Raw genomic sequence first — 23676 nt, forward strand, 5'->3', positions numbered from 1 at the left:
TATTCATAGTGATTATCTTACTTAGTAGTTCTAAGAACTTTAAGAGCTAATTATCAATGTTACAATTCCTATTTCACTGGGGAGAGGAAATTGGGAATCAGAGAGGTTAAGAAGCATTGCTTAGGATATATAGATAAGGGAGATGTCAGACTCTAAAGAACAGGCTCTCAGTGTGAAATGTTACGCAAATAGTCGACTCTAAGTATACCAACCCAAAGCTGACTAATAGGCCTAATGTGTCACCTCTGAGGAGTTTCATTTGACCCTTTGAAGACCTATTGTCATTCATCTAGGACCCTTGAGATGAAATCGCACTATTCCACTACCCCCTTCTCTCTTGCCTCTGTTATCTCTTTACTTTTATGGAGAACACAAGTCCACTGTTACTTATTTTACTCTGTAAAATAATATCAACAAACAAGAAGATATGTTCCCACTGGCTTCAGTGCTTCATCATATACAAGAAACTTTTTTTCCTGAGGGAGAGCCTGCAAAATATCAATGCATCCAGGAAAATAGCTAATTAGTATTTAAAAAATAATTACCCAAGTTAATAAATATATGCAAAATCACTCAATATCTCTCATAATGAAAGAATTGCATATGGAATCAATAAGATATAGTATTTCACCTATCATATTAGAAAAGAATCAACGTTTTGATGATACTCAGTGATGGTGAGGATGTGTGGAAATGTCAAATCCTATTGGTGGGAAAGAAATTGATATGGCGTTTTTGGTAGAAATGGCAACATCTATCAAATTTTTAAATGCACATAACTTTTGAAATAGCAAAGCCACTTCTAGGAGTTATGCCACAGACATACAAGCACTATATATATATATATATATATATATATATATATGCACATGGTAATTACACCATAATTTGTAATATCATCAATAAGCAAGTACATGCATACAGTGTAATACTTTGTACCATGAAAAGGAATAGGGTGTATCTCTATATATGCTCATATGGAAAGACCTCCAAGTAAAGAAAGCAAGGTGCAGAGCAAAATTATGTATCAATGCAAAATTCTGTTTGTATAAAAAAAGACGTGTGTGTGTGTGTGTGTGTGTGTGTGTGTGAATGCACAGATATTTTGGGATGACTTATCAGTAGGTATTACCTCTGAAGAATGGGACTGAAAATTCAAAGGTAAAAAAATGGAAAGACTTTTTATAATTTTATTCCTTTCTATATTTTTATAAAACTTTATTAAGTACAAGTATTATTGTATGCTAATGTAATTTGAAAACCCAGTTTAAAAAATGGGGCACCTGGGTGACTCATTTGGTTAAGGTCTGACTTCTGCTCAGGTCATGATCTCACGGTTCATGGGTTCCAGCCCCGCGTCGGGCTCTGTGCTAACAGCTCAGAGCCTGGAGCCTGTTTCGGATTCTGTGTCTCCCTCTCTCTCTGACCCTCCCCCGTTCATGCTTTGTCTCTCTCTGTCTCAAAAATAAATAAACATTAAAATTAAAAAAAAGCATCTTCCAGGTAGGAGTTACCTGTCAGCTTCAATAATTAGCTACATTTTCCTGGGGCACCTGGATGGCTCAGTCAGTTAAGCGACTCTTGATTTCGGCACAGGTCATGATCACACAATCCGTGGGTTGGAGCACTGCACTCAGAGCTCCTGAGGTCTGAGCCAGCTTCAGATCCTCTGTCTTCCACTCTCTACCCCTCCCCCACTCGCTCTCACACTCTCTTTCAAAAATAAATGTTTACGAAGGTTGTTTTAAGTTAGCTACATTTTCCTTAAATAAGAAGAGATAATCACCTGAGAAGAGCTATGCTGCGAGACAGGGATGGAAAATACTCATCTCCGATGGATACCCATTTGCCTTTTATCCACCTGTAAGTCAGCAAAGTTCCTTAATAGGAACAACAGCTGCAGCTCAGTGCTTGGCCCTCAGGAAAGGAAATGGATGCATCTGTGACTTGACAAACCAAATATTGTCACCTTCAGAGAGAGGACGTTCATTTGTTAGTGACGCTTGACTCCATCTTGTGATTCACCGTTGTCAGCATCATCATCCTCCAACGTTTATAGTGCCCAAAGGAACAAAACTCTTAAACGTGTACTCAGCAGTGAACACTAAGGAAATGTGGGCTTTTGTGAAGGCACGTGCACTCTGAGACTCTGTCTGCCTTACGTCAAAATGTGCTGGACAAAAAAGAAAAGTTCAAGCCAATGTCTGGATATTCTTGATCATCCAACTGCTTGATATGATGCAAACCTCTAATTCTGATGGACTTTTCTAGGTTCCATTCTTGTGCCTTTTGTGTAGTAATCCTTCAGTAGTGTGAAAAGGTCATTCTAGTGGTTCTCAAAGTGTGGTCCCTGGACGAGCAGCATCAGCGTCTTGTTAGAAATTCAAATTCCCAGAGTGCTGATGCATAGGGGCACTTGTACCCCAATGTTTATAGCAGCACTTTCAACAATAGCCAAATGATGGGAAGAGACTGAATGTCCATCAACTGATGAATGGATAAAGAAGATGTGGTTTATATATACAATGGAATACTACTTGGCAATGAGGAAAAATGAAATCTGGCCATTTGTAGCAACGTGGATGGAACTGAAGAGTGTTATGCTAAGTGAAATAAGCCAGGCAGAGAAAGACAGATACCATGTTTTCACTCATATGTGGATCCTGAGAAACTTAACAGAAGACCAGGGGCGGGGGGAAGGGGAGAAAAAAAAGTTACAGAGAGGGAAGGTGACAAACCATAAGAGACTCTTAAACACTGAGAACAAACTGAGGGTTGATGGGGGGTGGGGGGAGGGGAAAGTGGGTGATGGGCACTGAGGAGGGCACCTGTTGGGATGAGCAGTGGGTGTTGTATGGAAACCAATTTGGCAATTTCATTAAAAAAAAAAAAGAAAAAGAAATGCAAATTCCCAGCTGCTGCCCCAGACCCACCAGTTCAGGAACTATCAGGATGGGCCCAGAAATCTGTGTTTTAACAGACCCCAAGTGATTCTGATGCCTTGAAGTTTGAGTGCTGGCCTGGTCTAACAAGGGTTTTAGACAAGCCCTTCATAGTAGCTATAATGCTGCCTAAGAGATAGCTTATTCAATTTTTCTTAGGCCTTTTCCATATATCTAGGGAGAAATTTATATTTTCACAATATCTCCCTCAGTGCCTATCCTTATTATTTGTACATATTGTTTTTATCGTATGCCATATCATTTAATAGTTGCTGGAGGAAAAAAGAGAAGGCAATTCTTTTTGTTCCCATATGAAGAAAAATCATAATATTTGTTTTCACAAAAAATCCTTATAAATTTAGATTTTCCTTATAATGCAAATTAACAGTGGATTTGCCTTGATGCCATTCCCTTCTGTGATTATAGGGAAGAGAAACACCGATCCTGGAAATAATAATGAAATCACTCCTACCTTCCATGAGTAAGATGGAGAAGTCCTTTAAAACAGTGATGGTGCTGGCCAAAACCAGGATGGAAAAGACGAATGTGCAGATTGGGTCAGCCATTTTATAGTCTGGCTAGAAAATATAGGGACTTAGGTTAACTGAATTCAGGCCTTCCATGCAGAAATTCTGATTTATAATAAAATGAGTAAACCTCCCTGCTTCTTTTTCTCTCTATCACCCTTTCACCTCCCGGAAACTTGACATCCAACTCAGAGGCAAGATTTCCTGAAGATTCAATCCTTCTTTTAAGCTTTAAACTATCAGTGGCTGAAGAAATTTAAAAATTAAATTTAAGACATAAAGGAGAGGGGCCTTGAGTGTTCTTTCCAAAGGCCTGATTTGACTTTTCTGGTAATAGAAGCACAGAGTATGTGATGAAAATATGCACACATTTATATAATAGTCAATGGCTTTTCAGCCTTCCTTATAATGAGAAGAAAGGGTATCACCTGCCCAGAGGTTGCACATGACCAAGGCCCAGCTGGAGCTTGGTCATGGCAGACTGGGGTTGTTTCCTTTCTTTCCCTCCTCAGGATGGCACATATTCAAGACAGGCATCTTTTTTTTTTTTTAAATTTACATCCAAGTAGTTAGCATATAGTGCAACAATGATTTCAGGAGTAGATTCCCCATACCCATTTAGCCCATCCCCCCTCCCACAACCCCTCCAGCATCTCTCTGTTGTTCTCCATATTTAAGAGTCTCTTATGTTTTGTCCCTATCCTTGTTTTTATATTATTTTTGCTTCCCTTCCCTTATGTTCATCTTTTTTGTATCTTAAAATCCTCATATGAAGTCATATGATGTTTGTCTTTCTCTGACTAATTTTGCTTAGCATAATATCCTCTAGTTCCATCCACGTAGTTGCAAATGGCAAGATTGCATTCTTTTTGATTTCCACATAATACTCCATTGTATATATATACCACATCTTCTTTATCTATTCATCCATCAATGGACATTTGGGCTCTTTCCATACTTTGGCTATTGTCGATAGTGCTGCTATAAACATTGGGGTGCATGTGCCCCTTCAAAACAGCATATCTGTATCCCTTGGATAAGTACCTAATAGTGCAGTTGCTGGACCGTAGGGTAGTTCTATTTTTAATTTTTTGAGGAACCTCCATACTGTTTTCTAAAGTGGCTGCACCAGTTTACATTCCCACCAGCAGTTCAAATAGATCCTCTTTCTCCTCATCCTTGGCAACATCTGTTGTTGCCTGAGTTGTTAATGTTAGCCATTCTGACGGGTATGAGGTGGTATCTCATTGTGGTTTTGATTTGCATTGCCCTGATGATGAATGATGTTGAGCATTTTTTCATGTGTTGGTTGACCATTTGGATGTCTTCTTTGGAGAAATGTTTGAGACAGGCATCTTTGATTAAGTCCTAAGAGTATGAGCTGAGGCCTCATTCTTGCCCTGTCTCACCACTGGAGCCATTAGCTCCAGAAGAGATACGTGTCCTTCTGCCTTTGATGAAGTTTTGTCCCACAGAAAAGTCCATGCCTCATTACCTCTGAGAAACTCTCAAACTCCACTACCCAGGACAAGTGTGAATGATTTTGCCTTAAACTTAAAGCTTTCAGTGAATATTTGCTCAATTGAATTCAGATATGTCTTTATAATTTTTATTTATGTGTTTTCATTTTTTAGTAAAAATAATACAGAGTCCTTGATAACTGGACAATCAAGGTGCAAACAACAGAGCTAAATGCTCTTCTTTTCCATTTCCCCCACCTACACCCCAACCCACTTCTGTTAGTTCTTGGTACAAGAAACACAGATCTATAGTAAATGTTTGTTTAGGGTCAGAGTTTCATCCAAGATCCATCTCAACTTTCCATTAACACCCTGATTTGTCGGGGGCGAGGGGAGAATTATCTTTCCCCCACTGGGGGGTGATATTGGTGGGACAGTCAATCAGGTGCTCTTCCTCCCCAGCCAAGCAGCAGGTACAAGACCCAAGCTAGGTCTGGTGGGCTCTCTTTCCCAGAGAAAGAGAATCTCCAGCAGAATGCCAAGAAATGGAAAAAAATTGGTTGACTCGCAGTCATTTCTGCACTGGTACCTGGGACAGAATTTGGATAGTTTCTGAAATCTAAGATACCTAATGTTGTCCTTATTTCTACCTTGATTTCTATCCAAGAGTACATCCAATACATTTCAACTAATAAATATATTTTTGCTTAAGTAAGCTAGACATCCTTTCTGTTGCTTACAACCCAAGAATCCTAAGGTATTCATGGTTCCATTGCTGTTCATCTTAACTCCATGACAAAAGGAACTACTTTCTTGGAAGACTGGCAGCCCTACATTTGGAGACATAGTACTTATGAATCTGGAAAGTCTAAGGTTTCAGGCTTTGAATATGTGTTGTTTGTTTGTTTAAACCTTGCAAAGTAGTTGGTATAGGTAAATAGAGGCTGGCCACCCTCATTTAGGTTAATACTGGCAGGTCAGCTTCTGCAGTACCTAATCTATAAACTTACTATGACAGTGAGTAAACTCAACTCAAACATACTCACCTTAAAGTAGATAATAAGTGCACTGGTTAACACACTGATGCTCTGAAATAGATCTCCGAGGGCATGCACAAAGGCTGCTCTGACACTGGCATTGGCTTGCACTTCCTTGTGATTGTGTCCAGCATGTCTCTGGTGCAGAATCACACTTAGTCTGAAAGAGAAAAGCATGTTCTTGGCACACATGAGATTAGCCATTGAAAACCTATGCGGCATAATGAAGCAGTTGACAAGAGCATGTGTTATCCAAGATGGAAGATAGTTGAAATATTAATGCTGTAAAATGTACTATTTTGGACTAATTTTGAAAACAAATGTATCATACAAGTTTTAAATTTTTACACAAGGACAGACAACAAAGGTTCACCTGTCTTCTCTTCCATCTACCTAATGCTACTCTGGTTCACGTTAAAACCGGAAAGCATCACTTCCTAGATGAAACTATTTGACAATAAGGAGGGGAAATGTTTATTGAGCATCTACTGAATGCTAGGCACTGAGCTAAGCTTAAAGCTGAGCTTTGGTGGGAGATTAATTAAATGTACTGGTTTCAAATACAAAAAGCAGCAGAAAGGGGTAAAACAAAATAAGAAAATTTCATCAAGTTTGGATTTTTAAAAATATTGTATTTTACTTAATTTTGTTTATTTCTATGAGAATTTAAAATTTGAATAATTTTTAATGGCCAATGATGCATTTGTGTATATTAGCTATTAACAAGACTAAAATATATTAATGTATCACATATATGTGTGTAAATATATATTAATGTATATATATGCAAATGTATATATATATGTATATATATATGTATATATATATATACATACATATATATATACATATATATATATAAACACATATGTATATACAGTCCTAAGAGTATGAGCTGTGGCCTCATTCTCTCTCTATAGATAACATATTACAAAATTTAACATCTCCTACCCAAGTCAAAGAGATAAGTATTAGGCATATAAATTATGCACCTGATTTTATTTTGGAACAAAAGTTTTAAAAAAATATTATTTAGTACTACACATCCCAGTCTATTTGCTGGTAAAGTGTCTGTGAAACCCAAGGTCATTATCCACAAAGTAGAATGACTGCTATCCAGCAATATTTGATCGTTACATAATGCACAGTTTTTAGATGGTCAGTGTTTGGACATAAATTCACCCTTAATTAATAATTACCATTTATGAATCCTCAGACAGCTTAATATGGCTGGCAGTTAACATACTCTCTTTCTAGATCTATCCATGTGTGCTCATCACCTTGTCATTCATTCTTTTACTCATTTTATTAGAAAAAAACAACTTAAGGACTCTTGTGTGCCAGCCACTGTTAAATGCTTGGGGTATAAAGGTGAATGAAACAGACGTGAACCTTCCCTGGTGTGGCTTTAAGTATGATGGAGATAGCATAGATTTTAAAAAGACACCCATAAGTGGAAAATTTTCATTATTAAAATGTTCTAGTAAGAACAGGTACTATAGATAATATAACAGGGAAGTCTGATTTAGTTAAACAAAGTAATTGAGTTGGATTTGAAAGATTATGTTAGATTTAAATTACAGGCTGGAGAGGAGGGAATATTTCAGGCAGAGAAAACTTAGCATGCAATAGCCTCAAGGCTCTGTCAGTAATCTTTATCCTAGAATCCCTTTGCAACTTTTGTTAGAATTTTCTGTCCTGATTTGGAGTCTGCAAGGATTTGATTTATTCCCAAATTATGGTTCTGATATTTCTGTATTCAGACAACACAGCATCTAGCAGCACTTGAAACTATAATCCCAGTTCTAGGAGAAACATTATAGTCACTCAATATCTTTTTCTATAAATAACTACCTACTTGCACAGGGAAGTCACCACTTTTCAATTTCCTTATCTTTCTAAGTAGGAAAAGCACCTGCAATGTTAAGATCAAAGTTCAAAAGCAGTTGCTGTAGGAAGAAAATTTGGATGGCATCTATTTAGAAAGTCAAACTCGATTATCAAGGTTCTAGATTTATGGGGAAGTTAGCTAGCTGTATCCTTCATATTGATGTAGCATCGACACAACCTATGTGACATATGCCTCTTGGGAAATTATTAATATTTTCATTGTCCCTGCTGTCTTGGGGACATATTGTTCTCTTTATGCAAAGATAATGTTATTGACCCCAGTCAGCAGCACATGTGCTCTGCCTTATTTGTCTCCTTGTGCTGATAGATTTGCATTGAACTCTACACACTTTTTCTCCAGTGCCAATATGAAACACATTTTCAAGTTAGCTGGATGGAAATAGGGATCTACTCAGTAATAGCGTCAAATACCACTCTTCTAATTGGTTAGCTTAGATATTTCGAGCAACAGTTTGCACACTAAGAGGTGAGGAACTGACACAGGCAAAAGGTATGGGTATTAGAGTGACCTGAGGAGCGTTTTCAAGATGTACACATTCAGATTTTCCTCTAATATCAGAGATTGCATTGTGCCTTCCTTAAAAGACACTGTTTAAAATGTGATTCTTCTTCACTTTCAGGTATAAGCCTATCTCATAGCATGTATCATGTTGCATCACAAGATAGATAGATGATACACAGATAGTGTATATGAGTCTCTTTTTGTTGCTATAACAAATTATTACAAAGCTTCTGTGGCTTAGAACAATATAAATATATTGTATTATAGTTCTAAAATGGGTATGCAGGACTACATTCCTTCTGGAGATTCTAGGAGAGAATTCATTATCTTACCTTTTCCAGCTTCTAGAGGTCACTTACTTTCCTTAGCTCCAGGATCCTTTCTCTGTCCTCAAAGCCAGCAATACAGCATCTTCCCTTTACTCTGACCTCAAGTGTCCCTCTCACAGGGATCTTTCTGGTTACATTTGGCCTGTCTAGATAACCTAGGATAATCTCCCCATCTCAAGATCCATCCTGAACTTAATCACATTTGCAAAGTTCCTTTACCATGTAAGTTAACATACTCAGAAGTTTCAAGGATTAGAATATGGAAATCTTTGAAGAAATCTTTGAGCCATTATTCTGTTCACCACAGATAATTGATAGGTAGGGTAGGTAGGTAGGTAGATGATGCAGTTTTAATTCGGGTTGCCCAGAATCAGGCTATCAGATTGGAAGGAGTAAATCAACCAAAAAAGACCAAAGGCCTGGCCTTAACAGCACCCACCCCACACCCTTGTCATGAACAATCAAGTAGCTTACTTGGGTAAGAGCAGACCAATACAGAAATGATCACATGTCCAGTAACATCACATGTCTCATAAGAATGAATTAAGACTGCCTGGATAAGAGAATGGACCAAAAGGTGGAAACTAAAGACAGCGACTAGCTAATAGAGCTTAAGAAGGAGTTTTCAGGCAGTCTTACAATGATACAAAGATAAGATAGACTGCTTTTGAGAGGAACAAATTCCCTGTTACTAGTTCTGTTAAAATATATGACACTAATGACTATTTTATGGGGATGTTGCAAAAGAGAATTCAAAAGTAGAAAGGGGACTGGAGTAAACAAAATCTAAGATCCCTTCCAACCCAGCACTCTGGGAACCCATAATGTGATCATGTAACAAAAACCAAATCGGATGGGGTACCTGGGTGGCTCAGTTAAGTGTCCAACTTCGGCTCAGGTCATGATCTCTCACGGTTTGTGGGTTTGAGCCCTGGATCGGGCTCTGGGGTGACACTCCAGAGCCTGGAGCCTGCTTCAGATTCTGTGTCTCCCTCTCTCTCTGCCCCTCCCCCACTCATGTTCTCTCTCTCTCTCTCTCTCTCTCAAAAATAAATAAAACGTTTTTTAAAAAATTTTTTAAATAAATAGGAGTAAGTCATTTCCCATATGGAACCATCAATACATATGAGAGCGCAGACTGGCTAGGAGCTCAATCCTGGGCCTCTTGGGTCTAGATTCAGATCCCGGCCTTTGCACTTCCTCATTGGCAGTTTATTCAATTCACCATCTCCACAAATGGAAAAATCAAGCAAAAACGAACATCAAGAAAAACCCCACTGTCTATGTCCACACAGGGTTAAAAACAAGCTTTTATGGGCGGGGTGACTTACATAATATTGGCTGCCACCGCACAGCCTGAAATGATGATCATCACAGTCGCCTGGATCTGGTAATCAGGGTACAGCAGGCGCTCACATGCCAGGTACACCAACACAGCCGTCACCACCCAGACGCACAGGATGGACAGCAGGGCACCAAGGATCTCTAGGGATTCGAGCACACAGACACCCACACACAAAGAATTTGTGGATCACCTTGATCTCCCGAGAGTCATAAGACATTGATGTTCCTTGCTTCCCCCCAACCTGTCCCCCTGAGAAAAAAGGCTCTAAACTAACAAGTTCCAAATGTGTGGATGGATTTTAGCACTAAGATGATTCACTTTAGTGTTGCATTCATTAAACACCAGCATCTGAGTTCATTATGCTCCATATTAGTAAGTAATTTCTAGCAAATTTTTAAAGCATATTAATTGCTATCTGCCATTGCTATTTTCCTCGGGGATTTTAATTTAAACAGGTGCTAAAATGATTGAAACTTATTAGGAGATGAAATAATGAGAGGCAAAGAGTAAAATGTATTTAGAAACTCTTAATTTCACCATAAAACATTTACAATTTGCCAGTAGCGGTACCTTGTGTGGAATAAAATAGTAACAAGGGAGGGCTTCGGAGGGTACATGATGAAAATGAGTTTCATTTGCCAACCCAACATATTATAAACACGGAGGCAAGCTCAGAGGTATATCAACACTCTAACTGCATTTTAAGAGCAACTATATCGAAAAGAAGTATCAGAGCAGAGACATGTATATTAATATTTAAAGATAAGATAGTGTTCAGTCTGCAGGCTGAGTAAAGCACATTTGCTCACTGTGGAGTTCCTTAACACCTCTCCCTGATCTTTAACTCAACCTAGTAGGCAGGTACTAAAAGCCTTCCAGGGCACAGAAGTATTCTGAGAGTCCGTTGCCGGGGACTTTCCCTACTTTTGATCTTTCCCCTGTCAAAGCAGAACAATGTAAAGTATTGTTTCCCAGTGTGGGGCTATTGTATCCCAGACTTCAATCATTTACATGCAACCTGTCCACATGACACCTGTCTTATTAGCCACTTCACACTTTTTTTAAATAAATTCACTTTTTATACTTAGCTTCTTCCTAAACAAAGTCATCCATGAAATTACCTATTTGACAAGCTAGTTCATTTTCACCTGTGTGTCTAAGCAGTCCTGCCTAAAACAGTAACCATCATCACATGTGGCTGTATCCATTTAAATTAAAAAATTAAAAACCCAGTTCTTCCAGGTGCCTGGGTAGCCCAGTCAGTTAAATGTCTGACTCTTGATGTCAGCTCAGGTCACGATCTCGTGGTCATGAGATTGAGCCCCACGTCGGGGTCTCTGCACTGAACATGGAGGCTGCTTAAAATTCTCTCTCTCCCCCTCCACCCCTCCCCTGCTCACATGCAGGTATGTGCTCTCTCTAAAATATAACATAATAAAATAAAATAGAATAGAATAAAATAATCCAGTTCTTCAGTAACAGTGGCCACATTTAAAGTGCTCTATGGCCACATCATACTCTGTATCATAGAACATTTGTCTTAAAGCAGAGAATGCTACTGAACAGCCCTGATTTTCTACAGCGTCAATGCTCATGAGCTTCCATCACCAAGATGAGAAAGTACAAGCAGTATTCTAAATTCTGGGTTGTGCCTGTGTTTATAAAACATCCCATGTTTACCAAAGAGCTTTGACCAATAGTACCAGAAAGGGGAGAGTACGTGTAAAAATGCGTACAAATGACAGGCGCTCAGCCAAAAATACATGTTTCCCAAGTGGAGCACTGTTCAGGGACTGAAAAGCATCTTCAGGTCACATTGTCACAAATTCTTTTTATTGATGTTTATTGTCTCATCTCTCTCTCTCCCCCCACCGCCGAATGTTAAAGGAAAGGCGATCCAAAACACTTGCTATGATAAATTGTTTCGCGTGAAACGAGAACTTCCTACCATTCTAAACTTGAAAAACCACAGCCCACACTTGTCAGTGTGTAAGTTGTGGTCTGTATCTAGAGGCAACAGTGAAGGCTGGCCACCGTGTCAGCATGTCGGCCACCCTTGCTCTGCCCTAAATTCTCCTTCACGTTCTATTCTCTACTTACCTGTGAGAAGTTCTTCAATCTCTCTAGCTCTCTTGGGCTCTCTGTGCCTGACTTTGCAAAATGGTAGATGCTTTATCCCATCCTCCCTCCCAGATGCAGAGTAACTTGATGAATGGTATCGTGGCTGTTACCCTTGGGCCAGGGCGGTTGCGGAAGTGATACCTGTGTTCCTGTTATTCCACTGAAATAGAGGTAGCGCAATTAATCTGGCTTGTTGCCAAAGTGCCCTTGAGAACACACATCCTTTTTATCCTGAACATCAGACGTGCCTCTAAGGGATTTCTGAACAAGGCTTTGCTTTGTCTCTTCTGTCTTTATCCTTGGTTTGACCTTGCAGCACTACCTTGACATTAATGCTCAGTGGGTGAACTATACCTGCCCGGTGCCATCCAAACGTCAGCTGCTTTGAAGGGGGCTTTGATGACAACCACAAGGAGAAGAGACTGAGCAGGAAACTGGTCAGGTCAATTAAGAGGTGGGCAGCATCTGTGACGACAGCAAGACTCCCAGCAATGTGCCCACCTGGGGGATACAGAACATTACATGGGATTAAGGGCCCCAGAATGCAAGTAGATTCACATGCATATTAACCGTAGTTGGTGAAATATGCCACAGACTCACAAAACTTGATCAGAGAAAGGGTCTTAATGTTGATTTAATCCACCTCTTCTTCCCAATTTTATAAGAAACAGATACCCAGAGAGTGGATAGGATTTGAACAAATAGAAATGAATTTCAAGGTTGCAGCCATTCCTGGGAGATCAAAGGTACAGAGATTGGAAAGTGTGGGTCACATCACATTTAGAGAACATCACAGTTGGACTGGGACATAAGAGTTCAAAAATACAAAAGGATGAGGCTGGAGACGTGAGGGCTGGATTTGAAGAGTCTTACACGTAAGGCTGAGGACTTGGACTTTTGCCTGTAACCCAGGAGTCACAGCCCACAGCTGTGTTTGTATTTGACTTGCAATTTTACCACAGTTTCTTTTACCACTTCCTTCTGCCCTACTAATTTATATTATTCACCTTATTTCAAGATCCCTATTATGAATAGTAGGGAGCAGTAAAGAAAAGGGCAGGCACCTTCCACTGGGGCCCCTGAGTGTAACAACAATCCAATAAAGCATAGGAAGAGAACCCAAGCCATGGTGGTCCCACCTTGCTTTTCTGTCTGTTTGGTTTGCCTTCTCTACTGCCTTTGAGTTCTCCTTAGAGAAAAGACCTCCAGCCTCGAACTACAAGTCAGAAGAAATTCTTGTCTCTTCCTTCCCAAACAGGGCTCATTCTCTGAAAGCAGTCTTTATTGCTCTCACTAGAGCTTCCCCCAAAACAGAGCTGTTGCTGACTGACTGTCTTCCAGCAGCTGTTTATTGCCTGTGTACGACGAGGCAATGGAGCCTATCCGTCAGTAGCCCCTCCATCATCAAACCCACCTTGTCTCAACTAATGATTTTGAAAAGTTATAGATATGGCTCATAATTGCAATAATCCCCACAGACCACTGGCTCTAGCTGTAGTTAATCACTGGTTTGTCAAAGTTTAATGGTCTGAAGCAAAGTAGTCTTCAAGCTTGTTACTGAGCTATCAGTGCAAAAAATCACAATGATTCATTAGCCAAAAGGCAACATTTTGCTAACAAATCAGCTTTTCTTCCAATTACCCTCTAATGTTGTTCTATCTGCCAAACTTGGGTCTGATAATAAAGCCGTGTTAATAATGCATTATTTCTTACACAGAGAATGACTACATATAGATAAATAGTCGGCCGCAATCTCAACAACGAATGGTGGTGATGATTCCATGTGCTGGGCTCAAATTGTAGCCTAAGTCAAGGAAATGAAGTCCTATAGGGGTCCTTCAACAGGCTCAGCTGAATGAGGAGGCAACTGAGAGAGAAAAAGGGCTTACTTTGGAAGAAACATACCTAGATGGAGGTCTGGGAAGTGAGAACTCTTTTGCAACCATCCTTGCTTATATATAAGAATAGTCCAGAAAACTGTGAGCCATTGAGATGAATTTTATGGATAAAACTGTTTGCAAGAGGTAGTTTCTGACTGAACTTGTGTTTGCTTCTGAAAGCATGGGGTATTACCAACAATTAACACAGTCATCCAGCCAGTATTTATTGAGCCCTTGCTGTGCTGCTCAAGTTAAACAAATCACAGTCCCTCCCTTCAGTGGTCTCACTGTTAACATTCTCTGTATTGAAGACATGTACAATGGGCCAGAGGATCAGAACGCTGCCCTCCTTGGCAGCATTGAGGAGCTTTTCAGAGGACAGAAGGGTAAGAATGTGCCAGAAGGGAAGGGTTTTTCAGGAAGAGGTAAGAACAGGAGCAAAAACAGAAAAAAAGAAAATGGCACTTTTGTGGAATAGCAAGAGGTGTGGAATGTTGGAGGAAAAACCAGAAATGAGAGTTGAAAAGTGGGTTGGGGGACCCCCTTATAGGAAATTATGTCATGCTAAAGAATTTGAATGCTATTCTATGGATAAGGATATGGGATATGGGAATCTAATGTGATATTGAGGCATAAGGTTGTGACATGCTCAGATTTGTATTTAAGAGAGACATCTTTGCCAGCAGTGTGGAGGCTGACCTAGAGGGAGAAGGAACTGGAGGTTAAGACACAACAGTGATAGCCAAGAAAATGCCATGAAGTCATGAAGTAAGACAGGAGCACTCATTTATGGATATGGCAAGATGTAGAAAGCAATGCACTGGTAACAAGATAGAAGAGGCACTAAGGACTACCTTCTAGAAACACTTTCTTATTAGGGCCTGTGGGGTTTCAGGACAGGAGGTCATCAGGGGAGCCACTGGGCCTGGGTCTCATATTCACCTCAGCTCCAGAAGGTGTGCATTACGTACACATAACATTTTGTGTGGAGACAGAGACAGGAATCGAAAGAAGCAAATGTCTCTCTGACAACATCAGGCTGTGTCCTATTACTGGACAACTACTGTATGCTATTAATTCATGTTTCTAAAATCCTTTAACTATCTTATGAATAGCATTATTATACTATATAATGTGGCATATCAAAAACACATGGAGTTATTATTTAACAAGTAATTAAAACACACCACAGTTTACATAGGTGTGTTTTGACACTTCTTAAATTTTTAATACCAAGAACCTCAAAGAATATAAGTAGCCTAAGGCTCTGAGACACCATGACTATAGTATGAAGCCAGCGCCCTTATCAGTAAACCTCGTGGGTATCAAACCCCCCAGCCATAGCTTTCTCTAAGAGAATTTTTGTACGCCGAGCTACTTACTGTCTTCCCCAGCCAGCCCCCAGCTTTTTTCCAATCTAGCAATGTCGTGCATTCTCCATCACTCTTTACACTCTAAACAGTCCTGCATCGGGGCATCTCTCTCTGACCATTCCCAATTGCTGCCAGTAATAGCCATACTTGAGCTGATTTCTGTGAGGTCTCAGTGTCTGTACATCTGCCTTTTCAAATAGGGATACATGCGTACATGTGCATGTTAGGGCCTTTCCATGACTAGTAATTTTCACAAGTAGTCAGAAAGAGTCCCAATTCAACAGGCTCAAAGGCCCATTAGGAGTGGACACGCTGATGCGTATGGCCTTCCTTAATTCCTTCCTCCAATCTGCTCCATGACCAGTTCTCTCTCTAAACACAGCCCTATGACCTGGTTCTCCCCTGCTCTAAATGCCAGCTTATTCCACAAGGCCTATAGAATTAATCCGGATTCCCCAGCCAGGCTTCACCCTCTGTCTTGAACCCCCAACTACCAGTCTAGTTTTATTCTCCATTCACTGTGTTTTATCTTACATCGCTGACTTAGATAGATTCTTAGATAGGTTTAATGGTAAATCATAAATGCCTAACTCAAACTAGCTTCAACAACAACAACCAAATGATAATTTATTGGGTCAAATAACTGAGAACAAATCAGGGTGGGGTTGGATCTAGTGCAGGCTAATCCTAAGGTTCAAATAATGTTTGAGGGACTCTGCTCTGTCACTAACTATTGTTATTTATTGTCCTACTGAAGATAGACTACTTTACCCTTAGCAAGAAAGGTTGGCCTCTGGAAGCTCCAGGGTTATAGCATTACAGCATAGTATTTGCAGAGGATAGAGAGAGTCCCCCATCTATCCTCCCTATAAAAAGACCCAGAGACAGAATAATCCAGCTTGGAATCTCATACCCAGCCTTGCCTGTGAGCATGAGGTTTTTGGTCCAGGAGGACCAGAAATGGAATTAGCACAGTGAGTAGGAAGAAGCTTCCTGAATAGGCAATATTTACCACTACAGTGGCATCAAGAATCACTTGAGTTGCTTTCTTTTTTTTTCTTTTAATTGTTTTAAATGATTATTAATTTTTGAGAGAGAGTGTGTGTGCAAGCGAGCAGTGGAGGGGCAGAGAGAGAGAGAGAGAGAGACAGACAGACAGAGAATCTGAAGCAAGCTCCTTTCTGGCAGCACAAAGCATGATGTGGGGTTCAAACCCAAGAACCCTGAGATCATGACCTGAGCCAAAGTTGGATGCTCAACTGACTGAGCCACCCAGGTGCCCCTCAGTTGAATTACTTTCTAAGAATACAGATTTCCTGTCCTTTTGAGACCTACCCACTTAAACTCTTTCCAGGCAAGGCTGATATTTACTACCTCCTGGACCACAGCAATAGTCAGGGACCTCTCTCTGCAAGGCCTTCTTTTTACCTCCCTCTTTTAGCCACCCCTCAATTCCTACACAAACTTCAAGTCCTGTCTCAAATCCTATATCCTGAATGTGGACATCCTAGATTCCCAAAAGTAACCTGAGAATAACAGTTGCATTCTCTGACCTGATTGAGAATGGCTTTAGGGAGGAGGTGAGGTCTGGTTGGGGTCTTGAATAATGAGCAGAGTTTTGATGATTGTGGGGCATGAGGAGAGGCCTTTTCCATTCAGATAAAAAGACATAAGCAAAAGCTACAGAGACTTTAAGGTGCCACGATTATTTTGGATAGAATGAATAAACAGCTGAAACAGAAGAGTCATGTAGTGAAGCAGTAAAGGATTAATAGTCAGTTTGGCAGCCACATGGTGGAATGACTTGAAAGTCAAAGTAAGAATTTTTCATTTTGTCCAGGGTGCCAGAGCTTTCGAACATACTGATCTCTTTTCACATGGGGCAGCCAAGTGGGACCTAGCACAGAGGAAGCCTCTGAAGCAGCCTCTTCCTGCTACAACACCCTTGTGGGTGTACCCCAGTCATCAGTAAAATTTCCTGTGCTTGCCAGGATAGGGAGAAGGGTGTGAAGCACTGAATTAGGCAAGAAGGAGCCACAAAAGAATTTTGGAGACAGAATTAACATGATGAGAGCAATGTTTTAGGAAAATCAACCTAAAATCAATGCAGCTCAAACTCCAAATGATTCTGTGAGTATCCATTTAATTCCTTTACTGACAACATCCAGATTAGAACTCATAGATGAATTAATTATTAAGAATGAGAGGGAAGAGGGAGATTGATTTGTTCACTCCAAGTGAATAATTTTTCTTCCCTCCTCTCCTAGAAATATGTCATTTTAAAGCAGAATGCCAGGGCATAGGAAAGGTATGAGGAGAAAAGTAAGTTTTATGAATGGGAGACCATCTCATTTCAGACTGTTGATTAGACATACTGGGAAGAAGATGCCATCTGTTTTCACCATCTACCTGGATTCAGGGGAAAGCAGAGGAAGAAAGTAATGGAGAAAACGAGCCAGTTTATCTAACTGAATTGTGTTTGCATGGGGTGGTGTCAGTACTTTATCTGGAAAGCTATGAATTTCCAGAACATCACCTTTTAAAATCACACTTTTAAAAGTTTATTTATTTTGAAATAGAGAGAGAGAGAGAGAGAGCACCTATGCAATCTGGGGAGGGCACAGAGAGAGGGAAAGAGAGAATCCCAAGCAGGCTCTGCACTGTCAACACAGAGCCCAACATGGGGCTAAATCCCACAATTCTGGGATCATGACCCAGGCCGAAATCAAGAGTCTCATTCAACCAACTGAGACTGAGCCACCCAGGTGCCCCTCCAATCATATTTTGAATGGATTCTGTTTCCATTTTGTCCATCTCTTATATGAGCAACAGAGTATTGTCCATGATCTTATGAATTTGAATAATTTAAAAAGAATACACATCTGGCATGTGTGTCAGCGGCTTTTCCAAGTGAATTTTCTAATTGGAACTACTAAAAGTAAATTCTTTGCAACCTCATCAAGCTATTAAGTTGGTTCCTTCAAAAGACTTATTGTGGGTCTAGAAATTGTATGGTGTCAATTAATTTTATAATCTTTGACTAGAAAATTATTTGCCAACCCTGGATTTGTCTTGGACTGGATGAGTTGAAGTTCTTTTCCAGTTTTCAAAAGTATAAAAGTCTGAAAAAGGGGTGCCTTAGTGGCTCAGTCGGGTAAGCACGCAACTCTTGATTTCAGCTCAGGTCATGGTCTCATGGTTCATGAGTCCAAGCTCTGAGTGGTGCACTGTGCTGACAGCATGGAACCTGCTTGGGATTCTCTCTCTCCCTTTCTCTCTGCCCCTACCCACTCATGCGCTCTCTCTCTCTCAAAATAAATAAATGAAAAAAAAAAAAAAATTCAGAGAAAAAAAAAGTGGTGCCTGGGTGGCTCATTTGGTCCAACTTCAGCTCAGGTCATGATCTCATGGTTCCTGAGTCCAAGCCCCATGTTGGCTCTCTTTTGTCAACACAGAGCCCACATTAGATCCTCTGTTCTGTTGTCTTTCTGCTCCTCTCTGACCTGTGCATGTTCTCTCTCTCTCTCTCCCTGAAAAATAAATAAACATTTAAAAAATAAATAAAAGTCTGAATACGAGTACACAAGCCATTAGACTCCATAGGTTTAAGAAACCAACTAATTCTGGGGGGAGAGAGAGATGATGGTGACGTAGGAGGACGCTGGGCTCACCTCGTCCTGCTGATCGCTTATATTCCACCCACATCTGCCTGAATAACCCAGAAAACTGCCAGAAGACTAGCAGAACGGACTCTGTGGAGCCAAACGTAGACAAGAGGCCCACGGAAGAGGGTAGGAAGGGCAGAGAGGTGGAGCGTGCTACATGGACTGGTGGGAGGGTGCTGGGGCAGTGGAGGGGCAGCCCGCCTGGCAAGGCAGAGCACACGAGTCTGGCTTGCAAAAGCTGAGGGGCTGGACGGAGTGTGTTCTGACAGCCAGCAGGACTTAACATCTGGAATGTTACAAGTCAAAAGCTCTGCTCTCGGAGAGCGGGGAGGGTGAGAGGATGAGACCCGGGAGACAGAACTGAGCTCAAGGGGGAACAAAGGCACTGGCAAGTGCCATCTCCCTCTTCCATCCCCCAGCCAAAATTCCAAAGGGAACCAGTTCCTGTCACCAAACTTGCTTGCACCCCGCAAACGCCCAACACTGTGCTCCTGTGGATCCATCCCTCTGACGGGCCTGCCTTCCTCCTGGTGCTGAATGAAAAGGGAATTATTACAACCAATCCCTCAGAAATACAAGCAATTATCAGGGAATACTATGAAAAATCATATGCCAACAAACTGGACAACCTGGAAGAAATGGACAAATTCCTAAGCACTCACACACTTCCAAAACTCAAACAGGAAGAAATAGAAAATTTGAACAGACCCATAACCAGCGAAGAAACTGAATCAGTTATCAAAAATCTCCCAACAAATAAGAGTCCAGGCCCAGATGACTTCTCTGGGGAATTCTACCAGACATTTAAAGCAGAGATAATACCTATCCTTCTCAAGCTGTTCCAAAAAATAGAAAGGGAAGGAAAACTTCCAGACTCATTCTATGAAGCCAGTATTACTTTGATTCCTAAACCAGACAGAGACCCAGCAAAAGAAGAGAACTACAGGCCAATATCCCTGATGAATATGGATGCAAAAATTCTCAACAAGATACTAGCAAATCGAATTCAACAGCATATGAAAAGAATTCACCATGATTAAGTGGGATTCATTCCTGGGCTGCAGGGCTGGTTCAACATTCACAAATCAATGTATGTGATACATCACATTAATAAAAAAGATAAGAACCATATGATCCTGTCAGTCGATGCAGAAAAAGGATTTGACAAAATTCAGCATCCTTTCTTAATAAGAACCCTCAAGAAAGTTGGGATAGAAGGAACATACTTAAACATCATAAAAGCCATTTATGAAAAGTCCACAGCTAATATCATCCTCAATGGGGAAACACTGAGAGCTTTTTCCCTGAGATCAGAAATACAACAGGGATGTCCACTCTCACCGCTGTTGTTTAGCATAGTGTTGGAAGTTCTAGCATCAGCAGTCAGACAACAGAAGGAAATCAAAGGCATCCAAATTGGCAAAGATGAAGTCAAGCTTTCACTTTTTGCAGATGACATAATATACATGGAAAACCCGATAGACTCCACTGAAAGTCTGCTAGAACTGATACATGAATTCAGCAAAGTTGCAGGATACAAAATCAATGTGCAGAAATCAGTTGCATTCTTATACACTAATAATGAGGCAACAGAAAGACAAATAAATAAACTGATCCCATTCACAATTGCACCAAGAAGCATAAAATACCTAGGAATAAACCTAACCAAAGATGTCAAAGATCTGTATGCTGAAAACTATAGAAAGCTTATGAAGGAAATTGAAGAAGATATAAAGAAATGGAAAAACATTTTATGCTCCTGGATTGGAAAAATACATATGGTTCAAATGTCCATACTACCCAAAGCTATCTACACGTTCAATGCAATCCCAATCAAAATTGCACCAGCATTCTTCTCGAAGCTAGAACAAGCAATCCTAAAATTTGTATGGAACCACAAAAGACCTCGAATAGCCAAAGTAATATTGAAGAAGAAGACCAAAGTGGGAAGCATCACAATCCCAGACTTTAGCCTCTACTACAAAGCTGTAATCATCAAGTTAGCATGGTATTGGCACAAAAACAGACACATAGACCAATGGAATAGAATAGCAACCCCAGAACTAGACCCACAAAAGTATGGCCAACTAATCTTTGACAAAGCAGGAAAGAACATCCAATGGAAAAAAGACAGCCTCTTTAACAAATGGTGCTGGGAGAACTGGACAGCAACATGCAGAAGGATGAAACCAGACCACTTTCTTGCACAATTCACAAAAATAAACTCAAAACAGTTGAAGGACCTGAATGTGAGATAGGAAACCATCAAAACCTTAGAGGAGAAAGCAGGAAAAAACCTCTCTGACCTCAGCCACAGCAATTTCTTACTTGACACATCTCCAAAGGCAAGGGAATAAAAGCAAAAAATGAACTATTGGGACCTCATGAAGATAAAAAGCTTATACACTGCAAAGGAAACAATCAACAAAACTAAAAGGCAACTGACAGAATGGGAAAAGATATTTGCAAATGACATATCAGATAAAGGGGTAGTATCCAAAATCTATAAACAACTCACCAAACTCCACACCCAAAAATGAATAATCCAGTGAAGAAATGGGCAGAAGGCATGAATAGACACTTCTCTAAAGAAGACATCCAGATGACCAACAGGCACATGAAAAGATGCTCAACATCACTCCTAATCAGAGAAATACAAATCAACACCACACTCAGACATCACCTCATGCCAGAGTGGCTAAAATGAACAAAACAGGAGACTATAGGTGTTGGAGAGGATGTGGAGAAAGGGGAAGCCTCTTGCACTGTTGGTGGGAATGCAAACTGGTGCAGCCACTCTGGAAAACAATGTGGAGGTTCCTCAAAAAATTAAAAATAGACCTACCCTATGACCCAGGAATAGCACCGCTAGGAATTTACCCCAGGGATACAGGAGTGCTGGTGCATAGGGGCACTTGTACCCCAATGTTTATAGCAGCACTTTCAATGATAGCCAAATTATGGAAAGAGCCTAAATGTCCATCAACTGATGAATGGATAAAGAAGTTGTGGTTTATATATACACTGGAATACTACTTGACAATGAGAAAGAATGAAATATGGCCTTTTGTAGCAACGTGGATGGAACTGGAGAGTGTTGTGCTAGTGAATTAAGTCATACAGAGAAAGACAGATACCATATATTTTCACTCTTATGTGGTTCCTAAGAAACTTAACAGAATACCATGGGGGAGGGGACAGGGAAAAAAAAAGTTAGAGAGGCAGGGAGGCAAACCATAAGTGACTCTTAAAGACTGAAAATAAACTGAGGGTTGATGGGGGGTGGGAGGGAGGGGAGGGTGGGTGATGGGCATTGAGGAGGGCACCTGTTGGGATGAGCACTGGGTGTTGTATGGAAACCAATTTGACAATAAATTTCATATAAAAAAAATATAAAAAAATATAAATGCAAAAAGCAGAAAAAAAGAAACCAATTAATTCTGATTGCTATCTATGATAGTGCAAAAGACAAAAAACAAACAAAAATGAGAAAAACAAACAAACAAAAAAAAGTTAGCAAGTTCTGTTTTCTTCCAGTCTCAAATAATTACTAATTTGGTCCACCTCTTGTGTAATAGAAAATGAAGGCAAAAAATTAGTAACAGTATAACGGTAATAGTGGTAATAGGGTAGTCATAGCTTATGATACTATATGCCAGGTAGTTTCTGGTATTCCTTTTACATTAAAAAATAAAATAAAATAAACTCAAAAATAATATATAAATTCAAATAATTTAAAATAAATAAATATTAAGCCAAATAAATAATAAAGTCAAAACTTTTAGACTAATTGCATAGCTAAACATAATTTTATTATTAATAAAAATATGGGATAAAAATAATCAGAGAAGGATATAACTCAAGATATTAAAACATGCAATAAGACTACAACATTGAAGAAAGATGGAGGAAGTAACAAATATTTTTAAAGGCAAAATTATGAATTAAAAATAAAAAAAAATTAGATAATAATATATTCGATAAATAGATATATCAATAAATTAGACATCTACCAAGTTAAATCAAGGAAAAGAAAATATTTAAACAATATTAAAATGAGAAAGTAGAATAAGTTAGAGAGTTTTAGTATTAAATTGTCATGTTCCATTGTATGATAATAAGATGGAAAATTTCATTGAGATGGCTGACTTTGGAAAACACAAATGACCCAAACTTACTCATGAAGTAGAAATTTTGAGTACATCAATAAATGAGGAAGAAGCAAACAAACATATGTTAAAAATTATTTCCAAGAAAGTCTCCAAAGCTAGACAACTTACCAGGTAGTTCTTAAAAAGGAAGAGATAGTTACAATGTTACAAAAATGGTTTCCATTTTCTTATAAAAAGTGTCATTAAAACTAAACTTTTCATTTTCATATGTGTAACTCTAATTCAAAAACTTAGAAAAATAGCCCCATAACAGAAAACTATAGTTAAATTTCAATTATCAATAAAGATAAAAAAAATCCTAAAGATAATATGAGTGGCCCAGATTGAGCAATGCGTTGAAAGAATGGTCCACCACAGTCCATTTGAGTGGCACTGTAATGAGAGCCTATGAACTTGAGCCCCAGAATTCAGA

The 23676-nt window shown here is 39.6% G+C and overlaps 1 protein-coding gene across 2 annotated transcripts in view; it reads right to left on the reverse strand.

The window, feature by feature from the left end:
* The window catches only part of SLC30A8 (solute carrier family 30 member 8), a 43427-nt gene that overhangs the window by 4390 nt on the left and 15361 nt on the right, over window positions 1-23676 (reverse strand). For both annotated transcript variants that reach the window (XM_049632987.1, XM_049632985.1), the window contains 4 exons: window positions 12529-12675; window positions 10040-10193; window positions 5976-6126; window positions 3415-3520 (listed from right to left, as the gene is read on the reverse strand). In XM_049632987.1, the coding sequence (XP_049488944.1) occupies window positions 3415-3520; window positions 5976-6126; window positions 10040-10193; window positions 12529-12675 (558 nt within the window). The remainder of the gene's footprint in view (window positions 1-3414; window positions 3521-5975; window positions 6127-10039; window positions 10194-12528; window positions 12676-23676) is intronic.

Source organism: Panthera uncia, chromosome F2 (genome assembly GCF_023721935.1).
Source record: "Panthera uncia isolate 11264 chromosome F2, Puncia_PCG_1.0, whole genome shotgun sequence".
NCBI lineage: Eukaryota > Metazoa > Chordata > Mammalia > Carnivora > Felidae > Panthera > Panthera uncia.